General features: G+C 45.3%; 1 protein-coding gene and 2 long non-coding RNA genes across 4 annotated transcripts in view; all 3 read left to right on the forward strand.

The window, feature by feature from the left end:
• Nucleotides 1–8,567, forward strand: NDUFA8 (NADH:ubiquinone oxidoreductase subunit A8). 2 transcript variants are annotated; one of them, XM_079962269.1, is made up of 4 exons: nucleotides 1–132; nucleotides 4,891–5,054; nucleotides 6,141–6,306; nucleotides 8,288–8,567. In XM_079962269.1, exons 1-4 carry the CDS (start codon nucleotides 85–87, stop codon nucleotides 8,423–8,425), a joined length of 516 nt encoding a protein of 171 aa, XP_079818395.1. In that variant the 5' UTR covers nucleotides 1–84; the 3' UTR covers nucleotides 8,426–8,567. The 2 variants fall into 2 exon arrangements, with proteins under 2 accessions (XP_079818395.1, XP_079818394.1); XM_079962268.1 differs by lacking the exon at nucleotides 1–132 and having other exon boundaries at nucleotides 4,646–5,054.
• Nucleotides 1–20,238, forward strand: part of LOC307207974 — a 99,028-nt gene that overhangs the window by 21,596 nt on the left and 57,194 nt on the right. The window lies entirely within an intron of this gene.
• LOC307207960 lies at nucleotides 154–2,700 on the forward strand. The gene is made up of 2 exons (XR_013834893.1): nucleotides 154–2,136; nucleotides 2,518–2,700. It is a non-coding gene; the product is annotated as an uncharacterized lncRNA (long non-coding RNA).

Here is a 20,238-nt window from a genome sequence, read left to right on the forward strand (position 1 = left end):
CGCGCAGTTTCTTCTGCCTTGGCGTCTGGCCTGGTTCGTGAGGGACGGTGGCGAAGGAGAGTCCAAGGGGAGAGACTCGCAGCTATGCCCACGCTGGAGGTGCCCGCGCTGGAGGAGCTAGAAGTGGATGAGGTGAGCGTGAGAAATGGCGCGGGGGGCGGGGGGGGGGGAAGAGGTGGTATTGATCCCTCCCCTCACAAATGTATGAGGGGGACCCCCACCTCAGTTTCCCCTCCCCCCCTCAGCCCCCCCCCCCTTATCTGCTCGTTACGTTTCTGTCTCGCCCTTTGAGCTCCATGAGGAGCCATACGCGGTTTCTCCGTAAACCCCATTATTAAATTACGCTGCTGGTGGGACGTGTCAAATTCAAGGCACTTGACAATTGGCTGGCAGATTTGGGCTTTGGCCTTAGACGCCCGGTAGCCAGCTGCTGCCAGGCGATTCAGGAGATCTCTGGTCTCTTGCAGACACGTGTCTTCATCTTTACATGCAGTTAGAAGGTCGTCTACGTACTGTCGGGGGAGGTGGGGAAGCTAGCTAGGTCAGTGTCTAAAGCCACCCCGGAAAGTGCGGGCGGATTTTTTAAACCCTTGTGGGAGTCGTGTCCACGTGTACTGTGTTTTAGTCCCGGTCTCTGGGTCCATCCACTGAAAGGCGAATAAATTTTGGCTTTCCTCAGCTAGCCGGCAGCAAAAGAAGGCGTCTTTCAAGCCCAATACAGTGTAATTGCGTTGCATTGCAATAAGGCTACACCACCTGTGAGGTAGCCCCCTCCCCCCAATTTGCAGGCAGGGTCGACTCTCCCCTCTTTCCCCTCCCCTCGCTGTTAAAGGGCTTCCACTCTCTCCCCCCCCCCCATTTAAGACCCAAAATGTCAGAGAAAAGTCATTTCACAAACGTACACATACACCAACCCCAAAGTGACTCGTGGCCCCCCCCCCCCCTTTGGGCCAGGTTTTGGCCATTCCACCCATTCTAAATAAAATAGATGAAAGCTAAGTAAATCTCTCTTCTAAATAAAAGCCCTCAAGGAGGACGGCAACAGGAATTCAAACCCTTTGCAGCAGGTGTTGCCATTTATTTATTTATTTATTTATTTATGGCATTTGTACCCCGCTTTTCCCCCTGAAGGTTGGTGTATGTGGTTCTCGCCTGCTCCTCCTTTGATCCCCACAGGCCGAGGGAGCCGGCGTTTGTCCGCAGACAGCTTTCTGGCCACAGCAACCACCCTGTGGGGTAGGCCAGGCTGAGTGGCAGCCTCTGACCCTCAAGGTCACCCAGTGAGCGTCATGGCAGAGCAGGGATTCGAACCCTGGTCCTCTCCCAGGTCCTACTCCGACACGAACCGCTGTCCCATGCTGGCTCTCCCAAGGACTAGCTCCAGGCCTCATGGCTGACTTTGTGTGGTTCAAATCCGCACTGAGCAGTGAAGTTCACGGGGTGACCTTTGGGGCCAGCAGCCATCTCCCAACCCGACCTACCTTACAGGGTTGTTGTGAGGATATAATGGGGGGGGGACACCACCTTGAGCTCCTCAGAGGAAAAGGTACAGTGAGCTCACAATTTACATTTAACTCGAGCACATTCAGCTTTATGTGCTTCATTGAATCATAGAATCTTACGAGTTGGAAGGAACCCAAAGGCCATCTAGTTCAACCCCTGCAATGATTGTCAAAAAAGTGATAAAAACAAAATAAAAGGGGGACGGAAAAGGGGTGGGAATCCAGGAAAAAAGACTTTGGCAACCCCACCCACCATTCAACCTAGTGTGCTTTGACTATACACAATTTTGGCTTTAGGCGCAAAAATCCCTGGATTCAACTCCTGTGTCAACTGCAAGTTTACTGTATAAAAATGCAATAATAATTTTCAGAGGGACAACAAAGGGTCTCGTAGATTTCTATGGCAGAATATGGATTCTTATCTGTGAAGGGTTATATTGTATGAAAACTCCTACCTTGCTGTCAACTGGCTTTTGTTTTTTAATTCAAATTACATATTCTTGATTGGCAGTCTTCTCTCCTCCCGCTACTTTGGCCGCTGATGTCATTGATAATCAATAAGATGTACAATCTTGTGCAAAACATTTGTGTAGAGAGGGGTATGATTTATTAAGAGTATTGTATTGCTTATCATGTGGGACGCAGGTGGCGCTGTGGGTTAAAGCCTCAGCGCCTAGGGCTTGCCGATCGAAAGGTCGGCGGTTCGAATCCCTGCGGCGGGGTGCGCTCCCGCTACTTGGTCCCAGCGCCTGCCAACCTAGCAGTTCGAAAGCACCTCCGGGTGCAAGTAGATAAATAGGGACCGCTTACCAGCGGGAAGGTAAACGGCGTTTCCGTGTGCGGCTCTGGCTCGCCAGAGCAGCGATGTCACGCTGGCCACGTGACCCGGAAGTGTCTCCGGACAGCGCTGGCCCCTGGCCTCTTAAGTGAGATGGGCGCACAACCCCAGAGTCTGTCAAGACTGGCCCGTACGGGCAGGGGTACCTTTACCTTTACCTTTATTGCTTATCATAAGCCCCTGGGGGGATTATACACTCCACTCGTTAAATACCTTGATATAACACATATATGTGTATCTTTTCCCTCCTACCCCATTCATACTAACCCTTGTTCTCACAAAATGTTTAAAAGTGAATGTTCAGATTCTCTTTTTTTTTGTTTTAATAAAGTTTTTTATTGATACAACAAGAAAAAAAAACACAAATACCAAATTTCACACAAGAATAACCATAGACACATAATTTTCTTAGCAAACATTAAAACATCTATTGGTCTTAACACTAAAGACCCAACCTCCCATCTATTCCATATTTCAAATTCATATTACTCATTGCCAATACACACTTTTATCATAATTAAACTTATTCTTAATAAATCTAATTTCATATATCTACCTTGCAACTATTACTGAAGTTCCTCAAATGCTGCAACAGAATTTAAGCTACTATATTTATTTTTCAGATATTCTTTGAACACCTCCCATTTTGAAACAAATTCCTGTTTTGATTTATTCTTTATTTTTTCTGATAAACCATCTAATTTGGCATATTCTGTCAGCTTTTGGATCCAATCTTGTATAGAGGGGATTTCATTACTCTTCCATTTTGCTGCGATCAAAACTCTTGCTGCCGCCATCGCATATAAAAACATACCCTTCCTCTTTTGTGGAATATCCAGATCTGTTATTCCCAGGAGGTAGGCCTCTGTTTTTTTACTGAAAGACATCTTTAGCATTTTCTGCAGTTCTGCATGGATACTCTCCCAGAATACCTGTGTTTTCCTACATATCCACCACATATGGTAGAATGCTCCTGAGTCTCCGCATCTCCAACAATTACTTGACACATGTTTATACATTTTTGAAAGTTTCCATGGTGTTAGATACCATCAATGTTGCATTTTTTGAAAGTTCTCTCTAATCGTGTAACAGTTTGTGAATTTCCAATTGATCTTCCATAAATTTTCCCATTGGGCCATGGTTATTGAATGGCCAAAATCCTGGGACCACCTCACCATTGCCACTGTTACCACCTCCTCCTTGACTGTCCAGTCGAGGAGGAGTCGATAAGTTTTGGAAAGAGTTTTTCTTTTAGAATTTACAAGATCAGATTCGAATCAGGAAATTTCTGTTGAGAACCCCTTTTGTTTGTCAGATTTCAATCTTTCAAATAACTGATGGTATTGGAACCAGTCTGAGATGTGTTCTCTTATTTTCCTCAAAGTTTTTTAATTTTATTTGGTTATCTTCATTTTTTAGAAGTGTTTTATATGTTGGCCAGCTTTCCTGAGTATTTTTCCATTTTACTGCTATGGCTTCTATTGGAGAAGTCCACCACAGGACTTTAGGTTCCATCAGGTCTTTATATTTTTCCCATACAGCAAAGAGTGACTTTGTTATTATATGGTTGGTAAAATTTTTATGAATTTTTGCTTTTCCATATATCAGGTAGGCGTGCCATCCCCAACGGTTGTCAAAACCTTCCAGGTCCAGGAGGTCCGGATCCTGCAACGTGCACCAATCTTTTAGCCAGGTGAAACAGGCTGCCTCGCAGTAAAGTTTTAGGTCGGGTAGAGAAAAGCCTCCTCTCTCTTTTATGTCTATTAAGATCAGGTGTTTAATCCTAGGTTTCTTCCCTTCCCACAGGAATTTGGAAATTTCTCTTTGCCATATCTTGAGACAACCTGCTTCGCCCAGTATTGGAATCATTTGAAGTAAAAAGATTAAAAGATTCTCATTGTCTTAATAACTAGTGTCATCTTACATAAAACATTTCCTGTTATTACTTCTATATATTATTTAAAAAATCTGTTTTTTAATTAATTATCTTGTGGTAGCTCCTACACTCTGGAACTCCCTGTGCCTTGACTAAGCTAGAACTTTCACTGTGCTCTCTTCTACACCTGCTGAAATTTCTTTGTTTAGGCAAGCGTACCCAGAGATGTAAAGTTGATATGTAATTTAATATCTAATCTTAGTTTGCAACATACATATTTAATATATTTAACTGGTTGTTATTATTTATGTCTTGCTTTTAAAAAACCTGTTTTGCGTTCAACTTTTATGGACAACTTCAATCCATATTTCATATTCTTTGCAAACCATGTTGAGGTTTTATTTACAGTTAAGTGGTATACAAATTCTGTTAAATAAATGAAATATATTGTGTTGTAATGTTTGTGTATAGTACACAAGTTTCATTGTGTGCTGCCCCTTGGCATTCCTGTGAGTGCAGGACCTTACTCCCATTTTACGTATATGAGAAGGAGAATGCATGCCTGCAGTTTGGCTATTCTTCATTCACTTGGCTCTAGTGGAGCTTGTAAGAGTCCTATGCATTGCCAGACACACACCCTCAGCCTGTTGCTAACTCTCTGGCTTGCTCCTCAGGTAAAGGTAACCTCAGCCGTACTGAAAGCAGCAGCTCATCATTATGGCTCACGGTGTGACAAGCCCAATAAGGAGTTCATGCTTTGCCGCTGGGAAGAGAAGGACCCACGGAAATGTTTAAAGGAAGGCAAGGAAGTGAACAAGTGTGCAATGGACTTCTTCAGGTATGCCATTTGAAGAGTCTTGGTGAGTCGGACCAAAGGCCCATCTATTATTACTGATCTTTGGGGGCTTATTTTTGCCTGAAGGGCAGGGTTAAATTATCTTGTGAATGTTGTTGCTGTTAGGTACCTACAGATTTTTTTTTAAGGGAAAGGCAGGGTATAAATGTAACCGGTAAATGAGTAAGTAATGTTGCTTATGTCAAAATAAGCAAGTGACATGATGCTGTTTTAACTATTCTTTTTTCATAGCCTACTTGCTTCTCCAGCTCCAAGATTAACTCTGTAGGAAAATCATATCTCTGAAGTGACCCTGAAAGACACACAGGTTCATCCAAGGCAAGGGGTCTGAATCCAGATTTCTTTTACAATCTGCTAGGGCAATTATCGTGCCTGTGACAACTGCTGTGTTCTTTAAAACACGCACACACACGCGCGCACACACACACACGTTTCTTCTCAGATATCTTCTGTTTTAACTTCCCTCTAATTCTATAGTGAGTTCAAATGGTTACCCATTATTGTCCTTTAATTGATGACTCATTCGTGCCCTGTAGCTCCTTTCCCCTCCATGATGGGAACAACTTCCTAATTTTGAAAAGTTCCTGTCAGTGATAGGTCACATCTGACTTGGATTTTAAATTGCCAAAATGTCATGTATCAGATGCTGTAAGAACTTGAAATACAGTTTTATGAATCCACTATGCTTCCTTCAGTTTTGTAGAAAAACTGAAAGGCAATAACACTAACACTGTTTACCTTTTTTGATTGGATGCTACCCTGTTGTTGTTCTCAGTTTTGGATTGACAAACATATTTGTGTTATTTGCCAAAGGGATTTTGCATGGTATGGGGATGGTAGCACGAATGTAGAAAATATTTGCAGTCTGAGTTGGCATTACAGGCCAGAGTTCTTCTGTTTTCACTATGACTTAGTTTTGTGGTACTCCAGCTGTAACCAGAGAGAACACATAGCTTGCTGTGGTCTTCAAACCCCATGTGTGAGCAAAATAAAAAGGTGCCTTTTAAGAATCACTCTGCCTACATTTTCACTTCAGGAAACATTAATGCAGCATCTTTGTGTTTCTAGGCAGCTTAAGCTGCATTGTGCAGAGCCATTTACCCAATACTGGACTTGCATTGACTATAATAACCTGCTAGAACTTCGCAAGTGCCGCAAGCAGCAGCAGGTCTTTGATGATTGCGTCCTGGATAAGTTGGGCTGGGTGAGACCTGATCTGGGACAGCTGTCAAAGGTAACTGAATGTGTTTGCTGGCTCTTTCTTACGTGCTCTGGGTGTTAGCCTAATCACTCCTTGCAAGGGGTTTTTCATTTTGCCTCTCATCTGAATGGTAGCGTTGTCACCTGATCCTGCACTTCGGCCCAGGAGGAATTTGCAAACTTGGCCAGTCTTTCCTCAGGGCTAGCTCCCCAAGCATTGAGGCCGGTATCTAGAAATTCCAGCCTTTTCAGCAGTTTTGCCTTGTAGAGAATTGTGATGAGCATCCACACAGGGGGGCTCTCTTTAGTCATCTTCAGATTGTTTTTGGCTCAGCCAAGATGGAAAATTTGGCTCTCAAGGTAGCTGGTTTCTGGGTTTCAAACTGTGTCTCTGACCCCAGTTCACAAGCAGTGTTCAATGCCATTGTTTAAAATAAGCTGTGGTTTAATGCAGAGAAGTGCTTTTCTTATCTCCTGTTTCTGACTGTGTCATACAGGGATGAAGGAAACTGGAGTCTAGCTTGCCCTGATGTGCAAACCCAGGTTCATACAGGCTCATAGTTTGTCTCCAAACCAAAAGCAGAAACCAAAGTCTGTTTTTGGCTTCCCGCTTGTAGCTTGTTTACCTCCACACTGCAAGTCTGCAGGAACCTGAATTTGCACATAACAACAAACCAGACACTCTTGTTTAGGGCTGGTTTGCTGTCCTGTGTAGCACAGTCAGGAGAGGGGAAGGAGCTTGCCCACATTAAACCATGGTTTATTTTAAACCATAATCTGATGTGTTGGAGCACCCATGTGTGTTCCCTGCAGGTCAGAGTGAGCCTTAGAATAACCACTTTCTAATTCCTGTTGGGGGAAATCACTGAAGGACATGGAGGGGTGTGTGTGCCATGGAGTGGAAGGACTCCAGCTTAGCAGTAGGCAGTGGCGTAGCATGGGTCGTCAGCACCCGGGGCAAGGCAAGTAATTTGCGCCCCCTAACCCGTGGATTTGCGCCCCCTAACCCTACCCCTAACGCTAACCCCCAGATGTTGCGCCCGGTGCGGCCGGCCCCCCCTGCACCCCCCACGCTACGCCACTGGCAGTAGGATATATGCTTTGCATACAAAAGGCTCTCAGCTTCAATCCTGGCCCATTGTTCAGGCTTCTTCCTTTATCTACTGCTGTTACTTGGGGCACAGGTGGACTCAGTGGTGCACAGTGCCTTCTGCCAGCTTAGGCTGGTGGCCTAACCATGACGCTCTCTGGGCTGCAGTAATCTGGCTGAAGTAGTCTACTTTGGTAAACTCAAGATTGGGTCATTGTGGTGCAATTTCTGTGAAGCTGCCTTTGAAAGCTGTTCAGAAACTGCAGTAGAGTGCAGCTGCCAGGCTCAAGATGAGCTGATTTTGGAACACCAATTCTGACACAGCTGCACAGGCAGCCTAGGCCCAAATCAAAGTGTTGGTTTTAACCTCACACACGGCTCAGGACCCCAATATTTTTCAGGTCACCTCTCTCCCAGACCTTTTGGTTTTTATTTGAGGCCCTCCTTTGGGTGCCCCTTCAGAGAAACTTTGGAGGATGACAGCATGGCAGAGGGTCTTTTCTGTTTTGGCTCCCATCTGTGCCAGGGTAAGACTTACCTCTTCTCCCAGACATTTGACAACAAGGCTGATAGCTTGTTTTCCTAGTTTGTTGACTTTTTTTCTGCTGGGTTACTGCAGTGATTTTACTGAAACATTACTTATTGGGGGCGTTATAGGCTCTTAAGCTTTTAAAAGTCACTTAGAGACTTTTGTACTAAGTGACTATAGAGTTAAATAAACAGCAGTCCAGCATCTGGGCACCAGCTTTGCCATTTCTGGTACATAATAAGGCACCTCTCTATACTCGGAATCCTTGATATAGCTTTGTTTGCACTAAGCACCATTTGGATGGACTGGCTTCCTTTTGCAAAGCTTCCTGTTTGTCACACTTTCCAGGCTGTTTGCTGCTCACCACACATTTCAATGTGATTCTTTTTCTTCCAGGTCACCAAAGTGAAGACTGACCGGCCACTGCCTGAGAATCCCTATCATTCTAGGCAAAGACCACAACCAAACCCACCAACTGAAGGCGAGTTGCAGACGTCCAAATATGGAAGCAAGTTGTCCTTCTTTGATTTTTAAACTGGCTATCTTGCCTCCTTCAAAACAACACCTGAATTCTTAATGACTGTAAATAACTCTTTCCTGGTGTATTTTGAACACCCTCTGTATTTGGTAGTCATTAAGGACAATAAACTTCAAATGGTGTGGTTTGCCTAATGCATTTTCTTGTATGTGTAGGTTTTGTTTCTGAAAAGTAAAAGTGCAAGAAAGTTCTAAGTCTGGAATAACATCCCTTAAACAATTCCAAGAAAATCCCCCATTGGCTCAGGATGCAATTGGTTATACTTAAGGAAGATGTTTTGAGCAGCCAGCCAGCTCCAGCCTCCACATCTGGAGGGCACCCAGTTGGGGAAGGCTGGTTTCCAGTGTTTGACATAGCATCACTTCTTTATGTTAGGCATATCAATTACAGAAATATTGTTAGAATATATTTAATTGCCTTGATCATAGGTCAACAAAGTATACACAGATCAGCGCCACATCAAGAAAACATAAATAAAAAACAGGTAATTACAGACATGTTTACAAATCAGACTATACAACATGCAAATGTTTTTGAAACAGCCGGATACCCTTAAAAGAATCTGCCAGGTGGGTGTCCGTATAATTTTGTTTGTTTAGATCCTTCTGGTTCTGCTGCCAACGGGACTGCTTTTTGAATAAGAGTCCTGCCTTTGGGAAAGATTTATAAGTGTTTGAGCTGTTAAATCCCAAAAGCAAATGGTCATGTACAGTTTATACTTCTTTGGACTCTGGGGTTGGCTCTTTTTTAAAAAGTCTTCTTTTAAAATTACTTTTTACTGAATTTTCGTTTCCTGGTTTTCAAACTGAGCTCACTTGTCAAAACCTTGGCATCTTGAGTTCCCTCCAGATGTATTGGACTACAGCTCAAATCAGCCTTGGCCAACATAGTCTGAACCATCTGGTGGGCCCCTGGAGGGCAAAAGCTTTCATTAGGTATTTCTGGTCCCTCTTGTCCTGTTTCTCCCCCCCCCACCCCCCTTGTGCTAGGACACTTGCTGCTTTCAATGTCTCCTTGTAATGGCTCAGCAGCGTTGAGTCTTCAGCACAAGAATGGTTCTCCAGGTAGGTTGAAACCCATTTCCTTGGAAGATTGCTTTCCCATGTGTGTGTACCAAGTGTACCTGATGGCTAAACTGCATCCAGCTGAATTGAATGGAGCTGGGTTAAGGTACGGTCCTCGTCAAAGAAGGTGCTGCACATTTTGTGGGTGACCTTTTCTTTTTCTTTTCTTTTTCAATTTTTTTTTATTTTATTTATACAACAAGAAAAAAACACACACAAAAAAAAACACAAATACCAAATTACACACAAATTACAAAAATAACCATAGCCACATAATTTTCTTGGCAAACAATAAAACATCTATTGGTCTTAACACTAAAGACCCAACTTCCCGTCTATTCCATATTTCAAATTCATGTTACTTACTGCCACTACACATTTTTTCCATAATTAAACTTATTCTCAATAAATCTAATTTCTTCTATCTACCTAGCAACTATTACTGAAGTTCCTCGAATGTTGCAACAGAATTTAAACTACTATATTTATTTTTCAGATATTCTTTGAAAACCTCCCATTTAGAAACAAATTCCTGTTTTGGTTTATTCTTTATCTTTTCTGATAAACCATCTAATTCGGCATATTCTGTCAGCTTTTGGATCCAATCTTGTATAGAGGGGATTTCATTACTCTTCCATTTTGCTGCGATCAAAACTCTTGCTGCCGCTGTCGCATATAAAAAGATACCCTTCCTCTTTTGTGGAATATCCAAATCTGTTATTCCCAGGAGGTAGGCCTCTGCTTTTTTATTGAAAGAGATCTTTAGCATTTTTTTGCAGTTCTGCATGTATACTCTCCCAGAATACCTGTATTTTCCAACATGTCCACCACATATGGTAGAATGTTCCTGAGTCTCCGCATCTCCAACAATTACTTGACACATTTTTATACATTTTTGAAAGTTTCCATGGTGTTAGATACCATCAATGTTGCATTTTTTGAAAGTTCTCTCTAATCGTGTAACAGTTTGTGAATTTCCAATTGATCTTCCATAAATTTTCCCATTGGGCCATGGTTATTGAATGGCCAAAATCCTGGGACCACCTCACCATTGCCACTGTTACCTCCTCCGCCTTGACTGTCCAGTCAAGGAGGAGTCGATAAGTTTTGGAAAGAGTTTTTCTTTTAGAATTTACAAGATCTGATTCGAATATCGGGAAATAAAAAACAGTGGGGTCACTCAGAGGAGAAGATGGTGAAATGCAAACAGGGGACACAGAAAGGGCTGAACTCCTCAATGCCTTCTTTGCCTCAGTCTTCTCCAATAAAGAAAACAATGCCCGACCTGAAGAATTTGGAGCAAATGATTCAGCAGAGGAAACACAGCCCAGAATAACTAAGGAGATAGTACAAGAATACTTGGCTAGTTTAGATGTATTCAAGTCTCCAGGGCCAGATGAACTGCATCCAAGAGTATTAAAAGAACTGGCAGATGTGATCTCAGAACCACTGGCAGTCATCTTTGAGAATTCCTGGAGAACAGGCGAAGTCCCGGCAGACTGGAGGAGGGCAAATGTTGTCCCTATTTTCAAAAAGGGGAAAAGAGAGGACCCAAATAATTACCGCCCCGTCAGTCTGACATCAATACCAGGGAAGATTCTGGAGCAGATCATTAAGCAAACAGTCTGTGAGCACCTAGAAAGGAATACTGTGATCACCAATAGTCAGCATGGATTTCTGAAAAATAAGTCATGTCAGACTAACATGATCTCGTTTTTTGACAGAATTACAAGCCTGGTAGATGAAGGGAACGCAGTGGATGTAGCCTACCTTGATTTCAGCAAGGCATTTGACAAGGTGCCCCATGATATTCTTGTAAAGAAGCTGGTAAAATGTGGTCTTGACTATGCTACCACTCAGTGGATTTGTAACTGGCTGACTGACCAAACCCAAAGGGTGCTCATCAATGGTTCCTCTTCATCCTGGAGAAGAGTGACTAGTGGGGTGCCACAGGGTTCTGTCTTGGGCCCGGTCTTATTCAACATCTTTATCAACGACTTGGATGATGGACTCAAGGGCATCCTGATCAAATTTGCAGATGACACCAAACTGGGGGGGGGGGTGGCTAACACCCCAGAGGACAGGATCACACTTCAAAACGACCTTGACAGATTAGAGAACTGGGCCAAAACAAACAAGATGAATTTTAACAGGGAGAAATTTAAAGTATTGCACTTGGGCAAAAAAAATGAGAGGCACAAATACAAGATGGGTGACACCTGGCTTGAGAGCAGTACATGTGAAAAGGATCTAGGAGTCTTGGTTGACCACAAACTTGACATGAGCCAACAGTGTGACGCGGCAGCTAAAAAAGCCAATGCAATTCTGGGCTGCATCAATAGGAGTATAGCATCTAGATCAAGGGAAGTAATAGTGCCACTGTATTCTGCTCTGGTCAGACCTCACCTGGAGTACTGTGTCCAGTTCTGGGCACCACAGTTCAAGAAGGACACTGACAAACTGGAACGTGTCCAGAGGAGGGCAACCAAAATGGTCAAAGGCCTGGAAACGATGCCTTATGAAGAACGGCTAAGGGAGCTGGGCATGTTTAGCCTGGAGAAGAGGAGGTTAAGGGGTGATATGATAGCCATGTTCAAATATATATAAGGATGTCACATAGAGGAGGGAGAAAGGTTGTTTTCTGCTGCTCCAGAGAAGCGGACACGGAGCAATGGATCCAAACTACAAGAAAGAAGATTCCACCTAAACATTAGGAAAAACCTCCTGACAGTAAGAGCTGTTTGACAGTGGAATTTGCTGCCAAGGAGTGTGGTGGAGTCTCCTTCTTTGGAGGTCTTTAAGCAGAGGCTTGACAACCATATGTCAGGAGTGCTCTGATGGTGTTTCCTGCTTGGCAGGGGGTTGGACTCGATGGCCCCTGTGGTCTCTTCCAAATCTATGATTCTATGATTCTATATCTACTGAGAACCCCTTTTGTTTGTCAGATTTAAATTTTTCAAATAATTGATGGTATTGGAACCAGTCTGAAATGTGTTCTCTTATTTCCTCAAATTTTTTAAATTTTATTTGGTTATCTTCATTTTTTAGAAGTGTTTGTGGGTGACTTTTTCATCTTCCGTAACATCAGGTGCTGATTCTTCTGCCTTTGCCACCCTGAAGTGCTGAATTTAGGGTGGTGTGATTGGTTTCCTTGCACAGGGTGCTGAGCTGAAGGGGTGCAAAACAACAACAACAACAACATTTATATGGATGCCTACTGAGTGGATCCACTAAAAAAACTGCTCCAAAAGGAATTGCAGTGGTACCACCAGTTGTGAATGGGGATCCATTCTGGAGCTCCGGTTGGATCCTGAGGATTTTGCAACTGGAGGTGCTGCTTCTGCTCATGCATGCGCCGCGGTTTAGGACTTCTGCGCATGTGCATGGCATGTAGAGCACTTCTGTGCATGCGCGCGGGGCGAAACCCGGAAAAATACTTCCGTGTTTGCCACGTACGTATCCCGAAGGATACGTAACCGGAGGTGAACGTAAGCAGAGGTACCACTGTATTGTTCTCTGAACATAGCAATGGTGCCCACTTGAGAGATGCTGGAACTGAGTTCCAGCGAGTTCTGGCTGAAAAAAAGCCCTGCTGCTTCTCATCCATATCCTGGTTTATTTCAATTAACCACTGTAAACTGCCTTGGGTATTTTAATGGACACTTGGAAGCTGCCTTATACCAAGTGAGACCACTGGTCCATCTGTTTCAATATTGTCTACACTGACTAGCAGCATCTCCAGGATTCCGGGCAGGAAATCTCTCCCTGCCCTGTCTGGAGTTGCCAGCGTTTGAAACTGGAGCCAGGTTCTGCATGCAAAGCAAATGGCCCAACACTGAGCTACGGTGAGGTGTGTAAATATATATGTGTGTGTGTTTATATATAAATATATACAGGTGGTGAGTATTTTGCATGCAGGTTCTGTTCCTGGTCCCTACACGCATTGGCAGAGTATACATAAGCATGTCCCATCATGTTCTGCCCTCTTCTGGGTCCAAAAGGAACCATGCGTTTGTGATCGTGCATCAGTCTGGCGCGCCTTAACTGGTTGCTGCCTATACAAGTGTGACCTGTGATAGAATGTTGCAGCCTGAAGTGCTGCTCTCCAAGGTGCCAGCCAGCCACACGTGACATGCTACTCCATTCACTCCCCACACCTTCGCCATACCCCACTACAGCATTCTGTGTCCACAGCACCCTCTGTCCTCACAGAAATGCTTTGGGAGTGTACCCCCTCCCCAAGCTTGCTTTTCTAAAAACATTCGCCTCTGCATCAAGAAGTGTCAATTCCTAGCTCAGTGGTCAAACACTGACTTTGCATCCAGGCGGCCCCAGGTTGAATCCCCAGTGGCATCTGCCTGAAACCCTGGAGAGCTGTGGCTGCACTAATTGGATGGCTCCGTTGGTTAGCGCATGGTGCTGTTGATGCCAAGGTTGCAGGTTCAGTCCCTGTATGGGACAGCTGCATATTCCTACATTGCAGAGAGTTGGGCTGGATGCTCCTCATGGTGCCTTCTGACTGATTCTAAGATAATGTCACTCAGTGTAGGCAGCACTGGTCTATACAGAGCTCAGCTTTTTATGTTCCCTTAGGTGGGACAAAAGAAGAAGAAGCAAGGACTGAAGGTGTTAACGTTTTCCCTTCAAGCTTGATGGCATCACATCAGCCTTCCAGAAACTTCCGTCATGGGCATAACTGCTGCTATGCACCTGGAATTATTCACCTGTGTGGCTGCTGGGCTCCCTCTCACTCTGTGCCACTGCCCAACTCTGATATCACCCATGCCCACTTTCTGTGCCACTTCATCTGCTCAAGGTACGTGGGCCTGTGGCACAGGGGAAGACTGGACAAAAACTAATGACCCCTTCCCCCAAATATTTCTTATTCCCACGAAAATTTTCTTTCGGAGGAAGAGAGGAGAACTAGCCCCGCTGTACATCGGGGAGGGCTGTGTGGAGAGAGTCTCTCCCTCTAAATTCCTAGGAGTTTATCTCAGTGAAGACCTTACTTGGAAAATCAATTCAACCCAGGTGGTTAAGAAAGCCCAACAGAGACTCCATCTCCTCAGAGTATTGTGGAAGAACGATGCCAATCAACATTTGATGATCTCCTTCTACCAGTCAACAATAGAAAGTGTCCTTTCATACTGCATCATGGTGTGGTACGCTGGTTTGACATCAATGGATAGGAAGTGCCTACAGAGGGGGGTGAATACAGCACAAGATATTATGGGCTGTCCTGTGAATCCGCTGGATGAAACAGCGGAAGGAGGTTGCCTCAGGAGAGGGAGGAAAATTCTCAGGGATGATTCACACCCTGGCCAGCACTTTCTTGATCTCCTGCCCTCAGGCAGAAGATATAGAAGCATGATTAGTTGCACCAACAGGGTAAAGAACAGCTTCTCTCCGTGGGCTGTTAGGCTGCTGAATGAAAATATAACAACAGTGCAACTGACTTTCGGGTTTGGTGGGTGTGCATCAGTAAACGAGGGGAATTAAGACTAAGAGAGCTGAGGGGGGGGGGCTCGTGTAATCTCACTGTATACAAGTTGTACAAGTGACAATAAAGTACTTCAATTTCAATAATTCAGTTTGGTACAGTTGCTTTTAATGGGGCTTCTCAGTAGGTGCCCATATAAATTTAGGCATTATTATTGTTGTTGTTGTTGTTGTTGTTAAAACTGCTGCTGCTGCTACTGCTACTATTTTGTGCCCCCTTGGCTCAGCTTCCTATGTGGGGGACCACCTGCACCACCCTGAATCTGGTACTGTTGGGGCAGTAGCAAAGGGTCACAGTCAACAACTCCCTATGGGGCAATCCCAATGCAGTTGCTGCCCCATGTTTTGGGGAACCCTCTGGTCCTTCATTTACGCAGCCTAAAACTATGCATATAGTAGTAAGTGCACCTTGTTAATATTCCTGGTTGAATCCCAGTTTGAGAAGGTCCTCTTGCCCCTTCCTGACCTTCTGGAGGTGCTGCTTGCTGTCCTTTCGGGCTCTGAGAGTTCCTTGTATGTCACACAAGCACAGGTGCTAGAAACTTCACACTCTTGCCACCTTCTGTGTGAAGGAGAAGAACTGGATTTCTGAATCAGTTCCACAGATTGGGGATGGATAACTCTGGCTCAGAAAGAGGTTTCAATGAATGGTTAGCTCTTTGCCACCAGAAGCTAATAAACACCCTTCCTTGTTGTATCCTCCCCTTCTAACCAGGGTTCCAGCCAGCAAACCATGCAAACCTCTGTTCCTGGCCTCCACCTCAGTTTTCTCAATAGACTGTGGCTTCTGAGCATGCTTAATCCTCTTTGAATTGTTTGCCACTTCCCAGTTGTTGTTTTTTTATTATTATTTTAAGCACTGCTGTAGTTTTCCCCACGGATGCTGATACTGCCCTCTTGTTTTTCACTGCCCTCATTTTGGCCTCAGAGCTGTCATCACTCACTGCCTGAGCTTGCTGTTAGAAGGAGGGGTGATTTGCTTTGCTGGAACAAACCACAAGCCTGTCTAGACTGGGATTCTGAGTCCAACAGATCCCCTTGTGTGGATCTCACTGGGAATCATTCTATCTCTCAAACACAAGCACACAGCTTCTCCTGAAATGCACACTCTGCATGTGCGTCTCTCTGAACAGGAGTTTGCTTATCTTCACATGGGGGGAGGCAGTGACGTAGTGTGTTTGTGGGGGCCCCACAGGGCAGCCCCCTGGTGCAAAATTGTTAGGGAGTGCATAATTTCAACCTTTGGTGCTGCCTCAATACAGCTGTGCACTTCTGTCACTGGGTTCCATTGAAAAACGGCTTCTCCATGAGAACCGGGAAGTCTCCAGATAACTGAACAACTCTTCTTTGTGGCTGCAATCACCTGAGTGATGTGGATGCCATTAGGCAGTTGAATGCACATGCATACTCTTGTCTGTCTCCCCGTCCCCCACATGGCCCCGGGTGCTGGCAACCCACACTACACCACTGGCAGGGGGCAATTCCTCAGCCTCTTGGCAAGAATCAAGACTGCCTGCAAAACCTCTTCTCTTGCCCAACAAAGCTTCATGGCTGGGAAAGGCTCATTGCCTCTCTGCTGGCTGATTTCCCTCTTTTAAAGCTTGAGAGGCTGTCCTAGAAGCTGCCTCTAGGGGTCTGCTGTCTGCTCAGAGCAGCGTCTGTTCAGCATTACCCTTAATGCTTTTGTCAATCATTGGTGCCCCCCCCCCCCTTCCCTGCTGCCCGCAGAACCCTAATGGTTTCTTAGAAAACCTTTGAGCAATCAAACATCAAGACTGTGTTAAGAACATAAAGCCATCTTGCACGAATTTACCAGGACATTTCCTTGGCAGAGAGAGAGGAGACCCAGGCGAATTCGACATGGGAGTGTTTAAAAAATTATTATTTTTTTACCTTCAGCGTGGAAGAACTCCACTTGTGCTTGGGGTGTAGGCCGTAACCTTTGCCAAAACTCATCATGCTGGGCCTGAAGCTAACTGTTTATGGCAGAGAGTTTTGTGTTGGGGCTGTGCTACCTCGTTACACTGAATGCGTATCCTCTCTTGTGCACACATGATCTCGCACTGAGGCCTCTTGCATATCTGGCTATGAACTTCAGTAGAGGAAATGGCACCTGAGATAAAAAGTGCAGCAAAGCAGCTTTGCTTAAAAACGGTGGTGGTGGTGGTTGTTATCCCCCTGCTCCCCCTCCCTGCACACTCTCTTTTTGAGTGCCGCTCTGGTTGCCTCACCGCAAAAAGGATATCATTGAGTTGGAAAAGGTTCCAGAAAAGGGCAGCCAAAATGATTGAGGGGGGTGGAGCGACTTCCCTATGGCGAAAGGTTCCAGAGTATGGACTTAGTTTGGAGAAGAGGAGACACTATAGAAGTTGATAAAATCATGCATTGCATAGAGAAAGGGGACAAAGAAATGTTTCTCTCTCTCATAATACTAGAACTCATGGACATCAAATGAAACTGAAAATTGGAAGATCCAGGACAGAAAAAAGAAGTAACATATTTTTTGCTCCATAAGATGCACTTTTTTCCTCCTAAAAAGTAAGAAGAAATATCTGTGCGTCTTATGGAGCGAATGCGTGGTCCCTGGAGCCAAATTCACCATCAGATCACATAGCATGTCCATGGCTACAGTCTGCACCAAAAAAACACTGTTTCGTGGGGCTGCAATGGTGCAAAAATGTGGTTACAAAGCACGGATCCACGTGGATCCTCAGGATTTTTGCATTGGGTCACCACAAATTCACTGTCAAATCACATATCATGTCTGTGGCCACAGCATGAACCACAAAAATCATACATCCACTGTTTCGTTCAAAATATTTGTTTTCTTGTTTTCTTCCTCTAAGAACTAGGTGTGTCTTATGGTCAAGTGTGTCTTATGGAGTGAAAAATACGGTAGTTCCTCACGCAGCACAAACTTTGGAACTCACTCCTGCAGGAGGGCAGAGATGGCCACCAAACTGGATGGCTTTCAGAGAGGATTAAAAAAGGATTTGAGAAATCATGCAGGAGGGGGCATATGAAGGCTACCAGCCAAGATGGCTGTGCTCTGCCTTCACAACTGGAAGGCAGGAGTGCTTCTGAATACCAGTGGCTGGAAGCCACAGGAGACGAGGCTGCTCTTGTGCTAAGGTCCTGCTTGTGGGTTTCCCATCTGGCTGGCCCCGGTCAGAGCAGGATACTGACCATTCAGCAATATCTCTTCCAAATAGCACCACTTGCTCCTCTCTCTCCATCTCTCACCTTTTTAGAAATGCAGTTTCTATTCTTTACAGTAGAGTTTTTCAACCTTTTTGAGTCCACGGCTCCCTTGACCAACTCAGTTCTTTCTGTGGCTCCTCTGTGGGCCTCAGGAGCCCAGTTATGTCCCCCCCCCCTTGCTTGCAGAGATGGCAGCCTCTCACTCTTTTGAACGCCCTCTCCTTGGGAGCCCTCTGCGCAGCGACTGCCACCCTCTGCCTCACAGGTGTCTGGGAAGAGGATGCCCCCTGCCTTAGTGGCCCGATGGAGACTGGGCAAAGGTGAAAGTGAGGACAGCACCTTGGGAGGCAGCAGTGGCAGAAGCAGGCACTGCCGGGTTTGCATGGCAGAAAGGCTCTCCTTCAGCACCGGGCAGACCATGCACACAGCAAGCACAAGAAAGAGCAGTGCAGCGTCTGCCTGCCTGCCTGGCCTCCCACTTGTCTGTCCATTCCCAACAGCAAGGGCTGGTGGACTGGCTGGCTGGACTCCACTGTCCACTTACTCGTTTACTCCAAAGCCGCCTCAGCTCCTGGCAACCAGCACCCCATGTGGCCAGCCCCAGTGGCACCACTCACTCGCGGAATTCATAGCCAGGGCTGCTGCAACAAACAGCTGCAAAACAACAACAAACCTCTGGTTACGTGAAACATATTCAATAAGCACACAAGACGTAACTGGCTGTACATTTGAAAAAAAATAATATATACTATTCATTGTATTGAATAGTAGATTTCAACAAAAGTAGCTCATAAAGTTCAGTGAAAAAAGCAGAAGACCCAGTGGATCAGTTCATTCTCTAATCAGTTTATGCATAAGGTCCATATATGTGAAAGTGTCTATTCCACCTGTCTGTTCATAGAGTCCAACAGTCCACATGAAAGGTTGTTGCAGTTCCACGGAATCCTTTCACAGAGACTAAGACAAGGATTTCTGGAATGTTAGCCTTGTTTTGCCGTCTTGGGCTTCATCAGTGATACAAACTCATATATGATATCACAGGACAGTGGACCTTAGAGCGTGGTAGCTGCTGGACCTTATGCATATGGACCAGTTATGTCTTGTGTGCAACAAACAGCTGTGCAATCTTTTGAGGAGGCAGAGACGTGAAAAGGCATCAGAGGAGGGAGGGAAGGAAAGAGGGACAGAGGCCAGGGTTGCCAGAGGCACCCCAACCATCATTCAAGGCACCCCAGGGTGCCACGGCACACTGCTTGAAAAAACACTCCTTTACACCAATAAACAACACATACGGCAGGTCATCATTAAAAAAAACCCTGTCAGGAGTGAGCCAGCAGTAAATCACACCATGCAAATTGGAGTTAACCCTTTATTAGCAAAAACACAATCTGCACAGGAGTGTCAAGCTTAGTGAGCACGGCAACTCCTCTCTGGCAGGTGTTGCCCCCTTGTATCAGTTGCTGAAAGTCCTCAGCTTCCCACAGTCAGCTTAAGTCCTCTTGGCCTCCCTCCCTCATCCTCTGCTTCTACTTCTGCCTGATTCTGGACTTCTCTCTGCCACAGATTGCCCCTTCTCACTAAACCCTGTTACCACTTCAGCTTCTAACACTTCCTCATCCCAGTCTTCTCCCTGTGACCACTCGTCATTGTTCCCCCCCCCCGCCACTCCCCAGGCTCCTGAGTCTTCTTTTCCTTTGGGGGTTCCTCAGTTGGTTCCTCCAGCCAAGAACACAAATGCCGGGAATAAATTTAATGGGAATAAAATTGGCAGTTCGATAATTCAAGTCAGGCAACAGTTGCCTTGTGTTTGCTAAAGGTAAAGGTAAAGGTACCCCTGCCCATACGGGCCAGTCTTGACAGACTCTGGGGTTGTGCGCCCATCTCACTTAAGAGGCCAGGGGCCAGCGCTGTCCGGAGACACTTCCGGGTCACGTGGCCAGCATGACATCGCTGCTCTGGCGAGCCAGAGCCGCACACGGAAACGCCGTTTACCTTCCCGCTGGTAAGCGGTCCCTATTTATCTACTTGCACCCGGAGGTGCTTTC

This window comes from Podarcis cretensis (genome assembly GCF_951804945.1).
Source record: "Podarcis cretensis genome assembly, chromosome: Z".
Lineage (NCBI taxonomy): Eukaryota > Metazoa > Chordata > Lepidosauria > Squamata > Lacertidae > Podarcis > Podarcis cretensis.

Bases quoted from the DNA above. Each gene is read 5' to 3' on its own strand.
- NDUFA8 (XM_079962268.1), top strand. From the start codon at position 4,759: ATGAGAAGGAGAATGCATGCCTGCAGTTTGGCTATTCTTCATTCACTT. The intron at 5,055-6,140 runs GTATGCCATTTG...TTGTGTTTCTAG, and splicing joins TGTGCAATGGACTTCTTCAG to GCAGCTTAAGCTGCATTGTG. The intron at 6,307-8,287 runs GTAACTGAATGT...TTTTTCTTCCAG, and splicing joins ATCTGGGACAGCTGTCAAAG to GTCACCAAAGTGAAGACTGA.